This window comes from Necator americanus, chromosome III (assembly GCF_031761385.1).
Source record: "Necator americanus strain Aroian chromosome III, whole genome shotgun sequence".
Classification (NCBI taxonomy): domain Eukaryota; kingdom Metazoa; phylum Nematoda; class Chromadorea; order Rhabditida; family Ancylostomatidae; genus Necator; species Necator americanus.
In genome coordinates this window covers 35,592,455-35,611,345 of record NC_087373.1, presented here as the reverse complement: position 1 = coordinate 35,611,345, position 18,891 = coordinate 35,592,455, and the positions used below count along the sequence as shown (strand labels likewise).

Genomic DNA, 18,891 nt, shown 5'->3' with positions numbered 1-18,891 from the left:
CGGGACGACCGTAGTCATCAAACGCGGTATTAATTCAACTCAAATGTATGTACCAGGCAGAATGCCTATATCACTCTTATATATCTTCAACCATCTTTCATTCCTTGCTCTCTATTTATTGAAGCCGTTTGATAGTACCTTGTATACAGTGCCTATTGAAGCATTTCGTATCCAGCATACATAAGTTTTGGTGCATTTTTTTTCTGTTGAATCTAATTTTTTTATTCTTTTTCTCCTGTTGTTTTCCATTTAAGAGTGCTTAGTTACGGTGAAAAATACGCATAAAGAGCTTATTTTTATATGTTTCTGTTCATGAACTGGTCTAAACCGTCATGTGGGATTTATTTATATGGAACTGATGGTTTTTGAAGGAAAAGACTATTTTTTTATATGAAAATTTCCGTCTTAAAGAGTTGGCGGTGGTAGTTTCCATGCTTCGATCGCTTTTGCCCAGCGTACGATCTGTACGACTATTATCCAGTGATGCAGTCGCCTCATCCAGTATCATGGAGGAAAAACCGATCAAAAAGATCGGACGGGCATTAGAGACGTACATAAGACTGAGTAAGGAGCACGTTTCGATGATGGCAAAAGAAAGGTAAAATTTAATGGAAAGAAAAAAGGACAGTGTCAGGCTATGGATCTATTTGTTTGTGATAGAGATTCACTTATTTCTAGAGCCGACTTTGAACTTGGAAAGAGACATTTGGCAAATATGATGAATTTGGATCCTCATGCAATGACACAGGATGATATTGACAAGTGAGATGCATTCCCTGGTGTTACTTTGAAGCTCACACTACTTTTTTCTCCGGATCTTTGTCCTGGATGTATATTTGTTAATGCATTTTTGGGTGGCTTTGAAGTTTTTTGTCGGAGTTATTAAAGTCTTCGCTGAAGCTGTGCTGTACGATGAAGTCCTGATTCCTTAGTCCCCTTTACTCTAAAACAGTGAGAGCTGCACTTTCAATTAACTGTTTTGGATATGAAAGCTCGCTGACTGAAGTTAGTTTATTAGTTGAATATTGCCTGTTGATTTTTTCGCTGAGGTTTTCGTTAGTTATTTTCGCTATTTTATAGATCCTTTTTGAATTGGTTAGTTTATTTTTCTTTTCAAAGATACTTTTTCATTCTTTGGGGCGGGTGTAGTGTAGCGGTTAGAGGTTCCGCTTCCTTCACGATCGATCGAAGATTCAAATTCGCCCTCGTGCCCACCAAGCCTTTCATCCCTCCGAGGTCGCTAAATTGGTACCAGACTTGTCTGAGAGGATAAAAACACTGACCTGACACATTGGCTAGCCACCGCAGGTCATTGTATCGGAAAGTTACACGTTCGTGAACCTCAAACGATTCTGAATTGAAGTGAACGTGAGGGCGCATCCCAAGCGGATTGATTAACGCCAGAAGGTTTATCCTTTATCCTTTATTCATCCTTTATAGTGCACAACCCTCATATAAGTGTTATATGGAAGGTTATAGTGGAGGATACTCTTGAAACTACTTTTATTTTCATAAATTCACCATAAGGGTTATACCTTAGCTTCGGCAGAGCTCCGACGAAGTTTGTTAGCTTTATACTGCCACTTCTCCTTTAAGGAACGGTTTTCCTGAAGAATTTTCATCAGTGACTTGTCACAACTGAACCTATTTTAACTTATTTATTTACTTATTAAAATGAGTGTATTTTGATATATTTCAGAGCGATAGCGTATTTGTTCCCTTCCGGACTGTTCGACCTGAAAGCTCGCCCAGTTATGCGACCACCTGACGAGATATTGCCAAAGTAAGTTTATTTCTTTCAGTACTATCATTAAAGTTCAGGTAGGTTTCTATAAATTGTTTTCATTCAACACCAATTGTTGTGTTCCTATTCCTTCCTTCATTTTACATCTCTCGTTGTTCTTTTTTTTTGCGGAGATAAATGCGCTATTTGAGGTTCCATCGTTTTTCGTTCGATGATGAAGGTCGACCTATGGATAGTCGTTTCTTTACTCTTCATCCAGTTTTCTATGGACTGTTGTCGGTACGTTTCTATGATATTTGCTGACTTTCACATGCAATGGTATTTGGCATAACCTACATTTTACTACATTGAGTTTTGTTCTAGGAAATTGGTATCAAAACGAAAGCAATTACTTCATTCTATAATGACCATCTATTGTTGGGCCGAAAGGGTGCTGAACTGGAGCCTTTGTATGTCTTGTACTTTTATGGTCCATTCTTTTTGTTTTGCGTCTATCATGCTACGTAATTTTCCTATATCGTCGTTTCGATTTACTACTATCTCAGTAATACAATCAGTAATACATTGCTACAATAATATTCTTTTGACTGCTCCAAGAAAGGGAAGAAATTACGTTTATCGGATCCAAGCAATTCTTTGTACTTGCCAATTTTGATTGCATAGTCTTTCCTTCAGAAATGTAAGTGGATCTCAATGGCTCGGTAGAGAGAAACTTGAGAAGAAACTGGGTGAGAAGATCAGCGAAGAGATGGTGATTTTTTCTTGAAAAAAAAAACTTTTTCTAATTTCTGCTACTAAACCCTTTTAAAACAGAGTCTACCTTCTGATTTCGAGTTTTTTTTCTCTTGTTTTCTAATGAGTGTAGTAAATTTGAGTACTTCAGACAAATAGGTAGCAAATCTGTTTCAGTATACTCAGTTATTGATGGCTTTCGATTATCTAGTCAGTCTTCCTTCGTCATCAGTTGAGGAAAAATTCATTATGGAATACAGGTAAATGTCGTTCTCTCTAGTTCTCTATTAGAAGCCAAAAACTGCAGAAAAATCTTGCGATGTTTCTTCTATAACTTTACTGATTAAGGGAACCGCTTGCGGCTTCCACTGAATCCAGACTTTTTGGGCCAGATATTCCTGAAGTGATGGTTGATCCAGTGACTCAGAGAAGATACACATTTGTGAAGTATGTTGCTAATTACTAGCAGCACAATTGATATTTTGATGCGAGGCTGTAAAAGTGTTGCTGCTTTCCTTTGTAGGACTCGTTGTAAGGACACGAAAACTGAGGTGCAGGTCTTTGATGCCGGTACAGGAGAATTTGATATTGATGGACATGATCTATCCACTTTCCGCCATCTTATATCCAGGTGTGGTTTTCATGGAGAGTTGTTTTTTTTTTCCTGGACGACAAGAAGAGTTATTTACGTGTTTTCATGAAGTAGTGAGGATCTGAGCATAGTTGCGAAAGTCGGAGTCGGTGCTTTGGCCCCTTTCACTTTTGAACGGTTGGCGAAATTACCCTCTTCACTTGAGGTGCACCCCATGATCTAAACCCCCTTCACCTGAAGAGGGTCCGGCTCGACCCTATAGCACCTATGGATCTGAGGATGAAGTGTTAGCAGCACTTTACTTGGCTAAAGTGTAAATAGCCAGGCTATCTCTAGAGAAATCTCAAATTAACACTTTTTTCGCTGCTATCAATAATAGAAAAAAGCTTTTGATCATATTTCTCTCAAATTTCCTTAATTACGTATGTTTCAAACGCTCAGATGTTCTCCATTGAGGAATATCACGTTTTAAAATTTTTCATTAACAGAATGCTTTCTTTCAGAATTGATTTAATTTAATTTATAACAAACGTTTTTGCCACTCTGCGAAGCTCACTACTACACCCCTTCTTTTCCTTTTCCTATTTCTTTTCTTTCACTTTATGCCAAAAAAAAAGAAAACAATTTCTCAAAATCACGTTGTCGTTTTTTGTCTTGGTGAATATGATTTTCCACTGTATACCAAACAGCGGCAGAATTTTTCTTCACTTTCTTTTCTTTTCTTTTGTATTCTTTTGACAACACTTTAGGCACTAGACGAAGGTGAGTCAGTGAATTTTGTTGCCAATTTGCCTATGTTATTATGCCTATTGACAGCGGCTGTCAAAGTGATTATGAGAATAACGCTTATAAAAACTTTATGTTTAATCACCTTTTCACTTCACCCAATTTTCGATGATGTGTGAGAAAACGGGCTACTTGTTAGGATTTTTTTCAGAGGTTTGGGTCCGAACTGTTGATCTCGTTTTTATGCGAGAATCAGTGAGTAAGAACTTTTTTCCAGTATTATTTTGACTGAAAAACACTATTTATGAGTATCTGTTGATTTCGGCTACCGTTATTTATTTTTCGCCTTAGTGTTTATATGCCTGGTTCTTTGCTTGGAATGCATTTACGACTGTTTGGTTTCGATTTTTTTTTCCACTGGAATCCTTGTGGAGCTATATATTCTCAAAAAGTGCAACTATATACTCTCATTCTAAGCTGCACTCACTTGAAAAGCAACTCTAGTGCGTTTGGCTGCGAGCCAAATCGTTGCTTAGTGCAAATAAAAGTTTATGCTTCCATTATCGCTATGCGCATGTGTTTGTGCATCGTTTTTCTTTGTACTTTCGTAGTTGCAGAATGTGTAGTGTTTACAGAGGCGAGCAGGCGTGCGATTAACAACTTCCCAATCAAGAACTATAAACATTCCAGTGAACTTTCAATGATTGTAACAGAAAAGAGCGTGGAACAGTGTGATAAGGCAGTTCATTGCTGTTGTTATTGTTCCACGTTGCGCTCGCTAAACTGAGTACACCATAAAATGAAGTGATTTTAATTGAAATCCAGTACTCGGATTATTTCTTCTTACCTTATCTTTTCTTTTTTTTTTTTGTTAAAAGAGAGGAAGGGGGAGAAGGAATGCATATTAAGCTATATTTTGTTTTTCTCTTTCCATGGTACTTATTTCTTGACTTTAATTAGGATAATTTGAAAAGTTTTTGTAGTGGATGGTCTCTTTTTTCATAATAGTTATTTTTAATTTTCCTTTATAACGTTGATTTCCTAAATATTTGATGTTATGAACTGCAGCAAAACCTGTTTATTGTTGTTTTTGTTTTTAACAAATGTTTTCAGCACAGCAATTGAAATTTTAATCCAAAAATGTGGATTTTAAGTAGCACTAAATTATTATTTGTATCAAATGATGTATTGCTAAATGATGTAAGTGGTTACAAGCTAATTTTCCTAGTCCGAAGAGAATTAGCTTGATTTTTCAATCAAAATGTACAAATATTTAATAATCTCCTAGTTAAAGAGGAGCATATTTTCGCACGGTCATAAATGTTGTTTTTCAGAGGACCTCAGCGCTACTGGTACAAGAGGGGAAATAATAAAAAGTAATAAGAATTACACTTAGTTTTATATGGAAGGCGGACGCTCTGTTTGCCACAGGATAGTTCTGAAAAGTTCAGCCAAGAAATATTATGATTATATTACTAATTATTATTATTATATTATTAAGAATCCGAATAATAATTTTTTAGAGTCTATTTTTAGCCTCATTCTAATCTGATATCTTCTCATTGTATAGTTCTGGATCTAAAGAATAGTTCTGGCCTTCAATTTGCGCAATGTGAAATAATTTGATAGCCTTAGTTTCTAATGATCGTGTAGGAATTTGGGCAAATTTGCCGCGACGTGACCTCCGATGGGTTTGTTTTCAGAGAATATAATAGACTGATGCTCCGTGTATTTTGAAAAAAAAATATGAATAAAAATATTATAAACAAAAAGTTATGAATTATGAATAAAACATTTATGAGACGTTCTAAAAGTGAAGTACTTTACGCGTTTCGTACTGTTGAATTTTTTCAGCTGACAATGGTTCAGCAGTTGATTAAATCGCTAAAAGCGTTAAATGATTCCAAAAAATAAAATTTGAATTAATGTCGAATCAGTAAAAGTCAAATGAAAACTAAATTTGAAGGACGAATTCAGTAAATATCTGGCAACATTAACGGAACTGTTTTTCTTTCCTTTAAGGGACAAATATGTAGTTTTTCTTCTTGGTAGTAAATGCTTAAAATTAACCTAATTAATTGAATAGGAAGCAAATCATAGGCATGACATTTTTGCATTCTAAAAAAATATGATGGCATATATAGTGTTGTATTTATATGCGTTATAATACACTTTATTGCTATTATATATTTTTTAAAATGCAACAGTTCTATGGCCATGATTTAGGTTTCAAGTAAATAAGGTTTCCAAAAATACGAATAAAAATTTGAACTTTATACATCAGCTTTGTGTCACTTCAACTAATCGATTTTTTCTTCTGAAAATGGATTTTTTCGTTTTATCTTCGGCCTTACTCATAGAAAACGAAATATCCGAACTTGCCTTAAAAATTTAGCTTTTTTGTAGAAGATAAGGGGATAAAAAATAATTGCAACTTATTTCAAGGGGGATTTGTGATTTGTATGGATCAAAAGGCGGGTGTGGTGTAGCGGTTAGAGGTTCCGCTTCTTGCACGATCGTTCGGAGGTTCGAATCCGCACTACCGCTCACCAAGCCTTTCATCGCTCCGGGATCGATAAATTAGTACCAGACTTGTCTGGGAGGATAAAAGCACTGATTTGACCACCGGCTAGCCACCGCAAGTCATTGTATAGGCCAGATACACGTTCGTAAACCTCAAACGATTCTGAATTGAAGTGAACGTGGGGGCGCATCCCAAGCGGATTGATTAACGCCAGAAACTTTATCCTTTATCCCTTATGGATCAAAAACACCTTAAACAGGTGGATATTGCTCGGTAATCGCTGGTATAACGGTCAAACTACGATTAAGAATGCACAACCGCCCAAATCCAATGAAATATAGTTAACACTACTGGCTCTGCTTCATTGAACCCGTTAGAAGGGGAGAAATTGTCTATGATGTGGTATTTTAAGCTAAACATGTTTAAAATATAATGTCACATACCTTATAATGTGGTTAGGTATGATAAAATTTTATATTTTAGAATATAATGCAGTTATATATAAAAAATAGCCATTAACTGAATCTATGTGAAATTTTGAAATAATATGTACTTTTGAAAAATGTGTTCATTTATTGGCTTTTCATTGTTTGCATATCGGTTTATAGCGAAAAGCACTCGTATCTGGAAGCTGTTAGAACTTTCAAAACTTTTCAAATCACTAACGAAAGAGGATTCTCTATTATTTTCTAACTACGATCAAGACCTTCATAGACGCCAATCTGAAATTGTCGTAAATAATTTTTATTCCTTGCGTTAGAAAAATTATGTTGTGGTGTTTATTTTCTTGTTTTTTTTATGTTATGATGAATGTTTATGTTTTTTTGCTATCCCATATGTCTCGAAAATTTATATTCTTTTTGAATATGAACTTTGTCGACATAGCTACGTAAGAAATTAAAATAACAGTTTCGAAGAAAATCGTTAATAGGTAAAAGGGATTTGTTTGAAATGTGGCTGAAATTACTGTAACTGGTGTGGATATTTGTTTGTTGTTTGTTGAAATAATCAGGTTTTTTGTGTTTCTACGCATTTTTATAATTCTCTAAGTCATATCCTCTAATTTTTCCATGAATGTGTGGCTGTGACTGACTTGTACGTGGGCTGGATGGCAACAAATAATTCGATGAGTATTCCTCACAAAATCTTCTGCGGGAAGTACAAGTCAAAAAAATACGGTAGTTTTACGTAATTCCACGATGGGTGCTTATTTTCTAACGCTATAACATCTAGTTTACTTAAAGGGTGAAAATTTCAGAAGTTTTTGACTTCTCCATGGGTTACAAAATTGTAAAATGTTTTGCAAAATATTTCTATGGGACCTTTTTTTTAAACGAAATTAGATCTTTTGGCGCGTCAATATTAGTTGCCATCGAGCTCATGTACAGTTACATCTGCACGTTCAATATAAATGTTTTTATTCATGATAATCAAAGAACGTCTTAAGGTATAAATTTCTTAGTAGGCTTTTTTTCGTCCTCTCTGTTTTATTTTTCTGTTTCAGAGCTTATAGTGCAGAATACTAATAAAGATAAGGTTTTGCACTAAGTTCTGTAACATTTTGTATAGGTTCTGGAACAGGAACAAATTTTCCAAATATAAGCTTTTCCAACGACAGGGCAACGTATGCGTCTTGCTCTCGCTCTCGCTCTCGCTCTCGCGCTCGCTTCCCTTCCCCAAATCACTCCGTTTTCGCCCTCTCGGATCGTTCCCGATAGAAAACGGAACAGCGTCACAGTGAAGTGTTTGTCTCGTTTGTCTTTGCAGACGTTGATGCAGCGTGCGTGTCCATTCGTTGACCGTTATGAAGTGTGCGTGAGCGGGTGACTATGGAAAAAAACAGTGCCGCCCGCCGCCGGGATGGTGGTTGTTGAGTGAATAGGAACGTGCACCTCATAGTACGAATTGAGTGTATGGAATTTAGGTCAAAGAAATTATGATTTTACGGCACGCCAATCACCCTGACTGACTTATTCTGGCCCATTTAAGATGAGAAACTGGGAAAATCCGCTAGAATCGAGAATTATGACGGTAGCGTCTAGGACTATGGATTGAAATAAAGCATCGTGAACGATGACAACGTCGGTGTGTGAGTGTATGCGTGTGTCACAATTGTTTATAGTGCAAATTTGGCAGCGGCTAACTACCACGTTAACGCAAGATTCATCCCCGTTCCCCTTCCCCATATCCTTTCTACCGCCCACAAAGGCTAATAAAGTCAATAGATCTTTAATGTCCTGAATTTTGTTGTTCCTGCTAACCGCCGTACCGTTCCGGTGTTCGATGTCGGATAGAAATTGCAATCTGCAACCGGCTTTTGCATTTGTTGCACTCCGTTGCACTCACGATGATGCCAGAAAAACCTGGACCTGAACATCTTAAGATTTTGCACGATTGGCTATCGCTGAGTGCTGCACTGGGTCAGTTGTTGAACGTTAGAAAGAACGAACGCATTATGAGAGGAGGTCGACTGCAATGTTGTAGGAAACTGCGAAATAAATTTCCTTTAAACTACGGTGATAACACGGAACTTTCTGGATGCTCATTAACAAGTTGATTTACCGCCTTCGAGACGAGATTTTTCTTCCAATTAAATATAAATAATTAATAATTATCTTATTATCACTATTATCTCAACTATCATCATATTGTATTATCATTATTTTACCATTATCCTTATGTCATATTATATTATTATTGGTTGGTATTATATTAAAAATAAATAAAAAAAGTTAAGACTACAGCTAAAGAATGAGTGAAATGCTCAGCGTTGCTTACTTCTCCTGGTGGCTATAATTCAGCCAGTAATTTTTTTTGGAAGTCCACAAAATATTCTCCATTGAATTTTTATAGGCTATTCTTCGCCTGTTGAAACTTCATGTAGTAGTTCCCTTACTTTATAAATAACTAGTTTTTGTTTACTACCAGATAAAAATATCAATATAATAATAATATTTAACTCAAGTCAAGTATCATTGTTATATTATTATGTTCATTATCCGAAAGTAAACAAAAATTAGTTATTTGTAAAGTAAAGAAACTACTATATGTTTAACAGGCGAAGGATGTCCTATGAAATTTCGATAAACAATAATTTGTGGATTTCCAAAAAAAAAAACTAGGAGTTAAATTATGGCCTCAAGGAGAATTTATCAACCCTTATCATTTCACTAATTCTTTATCAGTAGTCTTAACTTTTTTTCGAAACTATTTCTTTGTTACTCGTAAATTTGGTTGTTTTTTTTTCAAGGTAATTCGGCAGTTCAGCTGTAATTGGACTGGATTTTTTGGATTGTGTCTTCGTGTCTTCCTAAAAAAAACTGCTTTAAGATGGAAATTGTTCATTCGGATACTATGAATGTACTATTTTGAATTTTGTTTTACTTCCTTGAAAAGATTGAAAGAAAGTGCGGATGGAAAGATTTTAATGTACTTAAGTATGTGAGTACATAAGCACTTTATCTGATCAACTAGTACTGACTGGTACGAGTGGCGACGAGGAAGAAGAGTAAGATGATCTTTTAGAGTTCTTGTTTATGACCTTTTCGCTTTTTGATCATATGTTTATTTTTTGACTTAATGCCATTGCTCATTTTTTTAATTTTATTTTTGTGATGAAATGGTTGAAGAAAAAATGGCTAGATGCTTTCATTTCTTTTATTTTTCGTGCCGAACTCTAACGACCTTTTTTTCTCCGTATGAGGGGAAAATATCGGGTAGAAGGTCCAACTTTATGTATTGGTCAGTCCCTCACCTTGGCGAAAACAAAGTTCTTCTTGAATAGGTGGCGTCGGGCGTGAAAAACGAGCTTTTGTTTTCTCAACCGCTGTTTTGCCGAATGAGTCGAGAAAGTTCTTCCGGGATGACCGCTAAGCCAAGCGTGTAGTGTTCCGCTATAGTTGAATTAGCAATTACGGATGTGATGAACTAATGCTTGTTAGGGGGAAAACAAGGAATTTATATTAATTCTACTACTTTTCGGTATCACGTCTTTAGAAAAGAAGTCTTCTGTAGAAGTTAGTCTGGAAATCGGATTTTGTAACCTGGGACTATGTCTATTGGCTCAATCCTACAAAACCTCTGGAGTGGGAAAAATATTACTAATATTAAAAAAAAATATGTGAGTTGAAGCTGTGGAGTAGAAATCGCTAAAAGGCCTAAATCTGTGAATTTTGCCCGTAAAATGCCATGAAAGTGAGAATTCTATTCCTGGAGTACCGAGGAAAATATACTTTTCCAAATTATACAGTGGATGCTCTCGAATTGCGATTTCCTTAACAACACTTAAGTAGAACGAACGGCAGATTGATCTGCAGTTGATTGATTTAAAGATTGATTAATTGATTTAAAGATTGATCTGCAAAATGAGCACAAATTCGGAGACTGTATGCAATAAATAGATAGAATGTTGTGGGAATTTGTTTAATTAATTAATTAATTAATTAATTAACTGGAATGAATGGTCCCCGATCTTTGTGTGAATTCCAAATAAAATAAATGACGTGATCATCATATGTGACACGTCCATGCGTGAGTAATCCCTATTGATGCTGAATCATCTGTATGAAAATCACGACACGACCACCACCACCGTGAACATAGAACTTCCGTATTCTTCAGTCGTTCACTCCATTTTCCCATTCGAACAATACGTAGTGGTCGTAGGAGGACAGGGGAAAAAAACCTGAGAAATATCGGTCTGTACACTCACGACCGGACACTCTCGAAAATCCTGAAAAATCCGCAACGTCGTGTCGGGTTGAGCGTCGGTTTTTATGGTACAATTTGGCCAATATGATGTTTGATTGATGTCAAGTGCCAGACGATCTTATTCAATGCTTTTTTTTTCCTCGTCGAAACTCGTGTCAATTGAGTGAAGAGTTCTTTGGATTTTATTTTCTTTCAAGTTCATATGCTCTTTTAAGTACTTGACAGCGAGTCAAATTGAGAAAATTTTTCAGAAGAGAAAAAAAACGATGAAACACTGCCAAAATTTCCCCACAAATCACTGCGCTAAACTGCGATCCGATAGGTTGTGTGCTGTCCGTGAGAAGTAAACGTTTCGGCGCAACGTAAAGAATGACTCACAAGGGAGTCGAGAAGCGAATGTGATGCGTCGGAATCTCAGGAATGATTAAAATCGAAGCAGAGAAGCGCAACGTTCTCCAGGAAATGCATTTATTGCTTGGACTGGGGTGTATAGAGAAATATTTTGCAGTTTTTGTAGAATAATTGATGCTAAAAAAACGTATATTGGAAGGGAAAACAGTTTTACCTACGACACAGAAGATTCCGGAATCAATTTTTCTGCAAGGAAAGACTGATTACCTCTTGAGCACCGTGTGTCATTACAGTTGCACAACTGACACAATGATTAAGTTTGTTCGGATATCACGGATAAAAGAGCAAAATTTGACAAGTGGAAGAAAAAATCGCAAAAAAAAAATTGAAATGACTCGTTCAATGTCATCAAACCAAACAGAAACGTGAGAACACATAAGTAAACAGACCAGATGCGTTCGACCGGAAGGAAACAAACAAACAACTAATTGTGCAAACAGTTAATCACTTTTCAAATTCAATCATCGTTGAACAACAACATTAAAACGAAGCAGCTGTTCGAATTGCAGCTGGCCCGTTTGAATGTCGAAATGAAATCATGGAAGTATCCTCGAAAAGAAAAATTATATGAATGTTGCACCGATGATTATTCGCTCGGGTATTAGCTCTGTATTTGTTTTGAAGGCGGGAAGGTTAAAAACAATGAATCTCCTCTGAAACTCCTTAAAAATAGCTGAAATTCCTCTAAAACTCTGAAGCATTGGGGGTAGAAATGAAACCCAAAAATCGGATTTAGTAGATATCCAGCCGCGTGAAGGTTTCTGTCTTCTGGAGAGAAAATAGTTTTTTTTTTTTTTTTTTTTGAGAACAGATCCTAAACGTATTTTCGGTTAGCTCTATAATGATTTTTTTCCTCCAAATCCCGGAAGACAATAATGATTTCTTTCCTTTCTCTAAATCAATAACATTTTAAACAGAAGAAAACTCATGTTGAATTTATTAATAGTAGTTTTCTTCAGTTATTTTTAATTAGTCTACTTATTCTGTCAATTTTCTCGTGGTGACTAGGAAAAAAATTGGTCCTTTAACTTGTATTAATCGTCTTCTAAGAAAATTTAAGTGTTAAAGATTTATTAACGTTAAAATTTATTGATAGCCTGGTTCGTCCAGAACCAGCTCTAGATAGATCATCTCGTTTCTAGAGACTAAATCTGAAAACAGTTATCTGAACTCATAAACCGTATAAGTGATCTGGTTTGATAGGAATCGAATTAGCTTAATTAAGATTCGGATTTCCTTGCCCCAGATCACCTATAATAATAATAATATAAACTTCAATTACCCAGAAAGTCGTATGCGTACCGGATTTCTTCGAGGAGACATTGCCTGTTTGATTCATGATATCCATTAAGGCAAAGTGCATTTTGTGTCCCGCTTTTTTCCCCAAATGTGTTCTCGAAATTCGTTTCTAGGAATGTGACTTGGCCATAAATTTTGAGATGAATTAAAAGACGTTTCTTTCTGAACTGCTATTTATAGTACGTTGTCCATTAGAATTGTCGACAAGCACTATATTTGATATTCATTTGTTAACATAAATTTTTGGGGCAAAAGCTCAGGTCTCTCTAAGCGTTTCGAAGCACTTGGGAATTTGTGGCTTTCTGCAGGAGAATTTGAAGAAAAAAATCTTCAGGAACCTCTACAACCTCCTTTTCATTTCTAGACACTCAGAATTTGACCGAAAAAAAACCCATTACATTAAATGCAGACATCCAAAGCTGCATTAAACAGATCATCGTCGGATCACCTTCTGCCAAAGTAATTAGCTGTCTCCCATACGTTGTAAACTCTTCGCCGCTGCCGCCGCCCCCCTGGATGTCTGCTGGCCCGTTGTGCTGGTTTTTTCCCCGTCGGTTTAAGTTGGCAAGCTGCTGCTGCTGCTGGCCGCTGCCGAGAAAATGATGATCTTTGCTCGGGCGCATGTCTCGTTCGTTCGTTGTTTGTCGCGGTTTGTTGTGTTGTTGACTGGGACGACGGGGACGGCGGCGGCGGCGACCGACGTTCAACACACACAAACACACACACGGGGCACATGCGGTTGGCGGCGTTCCTGGCAGTGTCACCTGTGACGCGACATCAAATTTGACCGCTCACGTCTCGTTCACGTGTTGACAAGCGCAAAGATTGAAAGGGACCGATTAATAATAAAGAGAACACTTGACTCTTGAATTTCCACACACCGGCTCCTTAAAGACGAACACGAAACACTTTAAAAAAGAATAGTCAGAGTACTGTAACCGGAACCAGAAACTATGCAAACATTCTTCCCCTCAGGTCTTTTTTCTAGGCTTTGAAGTATTTTCATGGAAATCCTTTGAAGATAAGATTTAGATACCAGATATTTTAAATATTTAGAAATTTTGTTCTACAGAAAAAGATGCAGAAAATCAAGCGTGACGTCATCTTATTAAAGTTAAGGCACGTAGAGTTCGTGGATTTGATGGATTTAAGCTTAACACTTCGTAACCGTATACATTGACCGATTCAAAAAAAAAACGTCTTGAAGAAGGTAAAAAAAAATTGTGGGATTGAATATGAAAAGTGCATGTTTAAATGGAAGAAGAGTCCCTGAGTCTGAAGATTTCTGGCTAACCCTTGGCTCGTGAGGGTCAACGCAGGTCCCTTATCGTGCTTTAGAAGCATAATTGTGTTTGTCCGAATCCGAAACGTTTTGTGATTTGTCACAGAATCTGTACTATTTTGTAAACTTTTCGGATCTATGTTATCTGTTAATAGATATATACGGAAGGATTTCGTGGAGAAATATCAGTTTACGCTAGAAAACAGTTTATGAAATTGTAACATAGTGAATTCCCCCCTGAATTATTGACCTCTTCGAAACCCCTCCGAACGAACCCCTTAAATATGTTGAGTGGAATTTTCATGGATTAAACACTTTAGTGTTGAGTGTTCACCTCATTCATATTCCAGGGGAAATGAGCTGCAGCTTCGTTATGGATGTATTTAACCAAAGATTATGAGAAATATAATAGAAGATGTTCGGCGCAAAAACCTATTATCGGCAAACACCTGATAGTGACTTTTGATCCGATGTCAGCGTTATCTTTATAGGCGGTGATTTTTTAATGGGCTATCGGAAACAAGCTTTGGACACGGAACAATCGTTGAAACGTCATCGGAAACCACCGAAATTGATTCGATCTGATTGAACTTTTAAAAATGTTACAGAGAGATTCTGTTGGCGCCAATGATTGTTGCTGGGCTTCTCGGTAAAGTGGACGTTAAAGCAACCTCTACAGGATCCGGTGGTATCACTGCACTGCCACGTGCGGTTAGACATGGAACTGCGCTTGGAATAGCTGCACTTTATCCAAAAACTATGGAACCATTACGATTAGGTACGAAATTTTTATTGGATTCATTTCTGTTTTTTTTTTCATGATAATGTGGTAGATGTATTTTTATGGATGCAGTTTATCCATTACCAACCATCTGTATCTTTGCTGTCATCTGTCACTAGACCCACTATGGATCCCCCTATGCGGTCGCTAATTCATGCGACAGCTATTCAAGATGGTCGAGTCGCGAAACGATATGTTACTGACAAGGCCATCTAGGATCAAGGGGTTTGTGTGAACCGAAACGGGGTCATTTGAGAGCATCTCACGCTAGCAACGGAGCGCCATTGTGTGACCTTGGCAATCTGCCAGCCGCGCCGTCACCGGCTTATCCCGCTAACTATATGTCATTATGAAGAAGAATGGATTGCCGACATTGGCGATTTGCCCACGAAGAAATCTCAGGGCGAAATGGGAGAATGATGATCCTTCACTCGACCGCTGACCACAGTTTCCCACAGTGCAATTTTGCATGTACATATGGAATATATAGGAATCGACTGGTCTTTGGTGTGAGGTGCTCATTTTAAATCTGTTTCTGTAAAATACTAAGATTAAGAAGATATCCATTTTTGATGGATTTTTGATGCCAAAAAAAATCGAAGGGTAACTAAATTAATCCTGGAATCTGTACAGGACCCATCCACATGCAATGAATGTTCCGTGCTATTTTCTAAAATCTGTTATACATTACAGAATAATAGGGGGGATCATTCCGACCAGCGGATCATTCATATCTCAGATATCTATGTGATGTCTTTTGTTGATTTTACAGTGTAGGACCTGAATCGGGAAACAATAATGTTCAAACGACTCTCATGCTAGCTCTGACAGTTATATTTCCAGAAAATGTTTAATAACGCTCTCCACTTTTTTTTTGTGAAATATAAGATGGTGCGAAAATCATTCATTGTGGAAGGAAGGATCCTGTACAGATTCCGGGATCGAATTACTCGACTTTCAACAACTTCAAAGTACTCAAGAAAGCGCAACATAGCTTAAATTTCTTTCCTGGCCATGAGCGATGACTTTTCTTAGCAGAAAAGGTGCGTCATATGTGTGTAGAAAGAGTACACAGAAGGATGACTTATGATCTCTGTTCAGCGGTTTGCGTTTGATGAAATGAAAATTAGATTGAATGATGAATAACTTCCGCTCAGGTACAAGGTACCTGGGCGGTACCATGGTACATGACACTTGTTGTTGTTTACGCATGCAATAGGTTACCCAAAAAAGGGATTTTTGTTATCGTTACGCAGGCAGAAATTCGCTTAGTCTTCAGACAGCAGTCTAGTGTTGTCCAGGTTACGGTTAATTTTTTTTTTCGTCCACCTTAAAAATGAAGAATCAAAAAATACATTTGCGCCATGTGATACTTTGGGAATTTAAACAGGGGAATGCTGCGACTATGGCTCAAAAAATATGCAGTGTATATGGTGAGGGAGTGATAACCGATCGGGCGATTAGAAATTGGTTTGTCAAATTCCGTTCTGGAGATGTGACCTTGAAAGATGAACCAAGAAAAGGTCGCCCATCAAACTTCGATGACGATATTTTGAAGTCAATATTGGAACAAAATCCACGTCAAACAACGAGAAAGTTAGCAAAGCAGCTCAATACATCACAATCAACGGTTTGCCGCCATTTAGAGAAATGTATGCAAAAACAAAACGGAAATTATCCATGACTCAACCCTAATAATTTACTTGTTGCAGCTGGCCTATTAACGGCAGATCCTCGAAAGAAAGAACGCAGTAAGGTGAATCAACCTGGTGCACGAGCTAAATGGATTTGGTATGTAATAGTCTTTTTTTTCTTCACTGTTATTATTTTTGTTTTTGTTGTTTCTCTTTTTTTTTGTTCATTGGCCAAAAAGTCCTATCAAAATCTGCTTATTCTTTTTACTTTTTCGTCTTTTGTTTAGTTTCTTTTGAACTACTGCTTGAACTTCAAGTTTTAACGATCGATTGAGCAGTTTAATTTGATCTTTTTTAAATTCAACTTTCTTCCCTTTCTCTTCCCTTTTTCTTTCCTTTTACTTCCCTTTTTATTTCCATATTATCTTGAACTTAACTCGGTGCACAAATAACTTTTAAAAGATCGAACGTATTTTGCATTATCTGTGCAGAAGTGTTTTTGCAAACTCGGTTCCGTTTCTTTCTGACTCTTTCCGAGTGAGTTATTGATAATACACCAGCTGAACACAGCGGCACACTGCCAATTGCACTTTGCTGCATTTTTGCATGGGTTGCAGTAGCACGTAAACACGTCGATCAGCACGTAGCACAACGATGAGTGCAAAATGGGGGCTGAGGGCTGAGAATCACGAACAATATAGAAATTTGCCCGGGGGGAGGGGGATGAGATGAGTTGAGATGCGCGACCGTTTATACTATTACAAGTGGATTTTAGGAAGAAAAACTTGCTCTAATTTAAAATTAACGTTAGGAGTTCCGTGTGATCCTTGTTTCTATCATAATTTTTTTAAAATAATACTGCGAATTAAAAATAGAGATTATACTTATCCTATAGCACTGCTATCGCTTCGTTTCAATTTTCATATTCATACCGATTTCTGTTCTCGTTCACATGCATTACTAATCTCTTTAAACATCCCGTTGATTACAGATGTTGCATGCGATTAGATTCATATGCATAGCTGAAATGTGCACATTGCATCTCCTTTTGTTTGAAAGTTAAGCCCATTTAAAAACTGGACTATTCAAGGGAGGATCTTGTAGGATCTTGTCCTTTTACGGTCAAAATTTATTTAGATGCCTAAAGTTCTTTTTTTTTCATTTTAGTTTCACTCCAAACTCCGATACGTTTCAGTTTTTAAACAGAAACTCCTTATCACATACTTTTTCATCACTCCGTCACCGCTCGAAAATACTCCTATGAAACCCCTGCGTTTCATTCTTACAGGCTTCCGGATTGAAATTGGCTTTCAAACACATGTTCTGCAAAATGCGGTTTTCGTTGACTTTAAACTTTTAACATTTTTCTGTTTAAACCACGCAGTTGCAGGCTTTTTTCTTGTATTTCAGTTGCGAAGTTCAACTATTCTCTTGGGTTTTTTTTTTGCGTCGTGTGGACGTGAAATTCATATTGTTCAGTTTTTTTACACTACATTCCTCTCTGCATCAATTAGTTTTCAAGTTCTTTTTTTTCAAAACAACTATCCGTATCCACGAAATTCACAAAAACCCTTTCTTCTGATTATCTCCAAAGCATCGGCGCTGCTGTGGCGGCCGCGCGCAGATACGCTAATCCGACAGCACTGACCCCTATACGTCAGCTGATTCGGTCGCGATGTTCGGTCGTGAACCTCTTATGTGGTATTTTTTGCAGGAAACGTCGTTGAGTGGCAGTGCCCGGCACGCGTCTGGCCACGCCCATCCGGAAAGGACCGCGTGTATTTGTTTGCGATTACCAAGAGTCGCGACGCGGCGCGACCTGTCATCGTGGTGGTGATGTTGGTGTTGAAGGCAAACAAACGCAGTTCTTTTTTTTTCGCATAGGGCGTGTCCGCTTGTAAATGTTGCGTAGTTTCGAATATGTAAAAGTTGTTATCGAAAGTTGTTTACTAGTTGTACTTTATTGATTTGTTGAAGTGAAATCAGTTGAATTACGTGATAAAGAGATTAATTAAGAATTCTGAGGTACACAAATATATGAAGATAAAAACAAATTTTCACGAGATACAAGGAAAAATAATACAAGCAAAAAAAAAACAATACATACTACACATTTAAAAAAAACTACGAGGAGTAGTTACGGTTATTACTAGGTGGACTCCTGTAACTTGCCAGGATACTGTAATGTGACCTTTTTTGCGCGCGGAACTAATGTATGACATCACTCCAAACTAGTATGTAAAGAGCACGTGCAGCGAATTTTAGTCACACGTACAATTTTTTTTTAGATTGAAATAATAATTAAAAATAATAAAAAAAGAATATTTAAAACACGGCTTAAACTTCAGTTTTTCTACAATCAAGTTTTTTTTTTCTAGTGAACTTTGTTTGGTTTGGATATGGTTAGGTTCGGGCTTTCTTGTTTCAGTAAATTGGCAAGTCTCCAATATTTGCGT

At 37.0% G+C, this 18,891-nt stretch overlaps 1 protein-coding gene across 1 annotated transcript; it reads left to right on the top strand.

Moving 5' to 3' along the window:
- Positions 1-431: 431 nt before the first annotated feature.
- Positions 432-18,162, top strand: RB195_012014 (uncharacterized protein; the record flags this gene model as incomplete). Its single annotated transcript, XM_013453364.2, has 12 exons — positions 432-598; positions 679-762; positions 1,700-1,783; positions 1,936-2,023; positions 2,108-2,193; positions 2,420-2,495; positions 2,654-2,736; positions 2,825-2,923; positions 3,000-3,107; positions 14,629-14,798; positions 16,514-16,592; positions 18,150-18,162. 12 exons carry the CDS (start codon positions 432-434, stop codon positions 18,160-18,162), a joined length of 1,137 nt encoding a protein of 378 aa, XP_013308818.2.
- Positions 18,163-18,891: the final 729 nt, after the last annotated feature.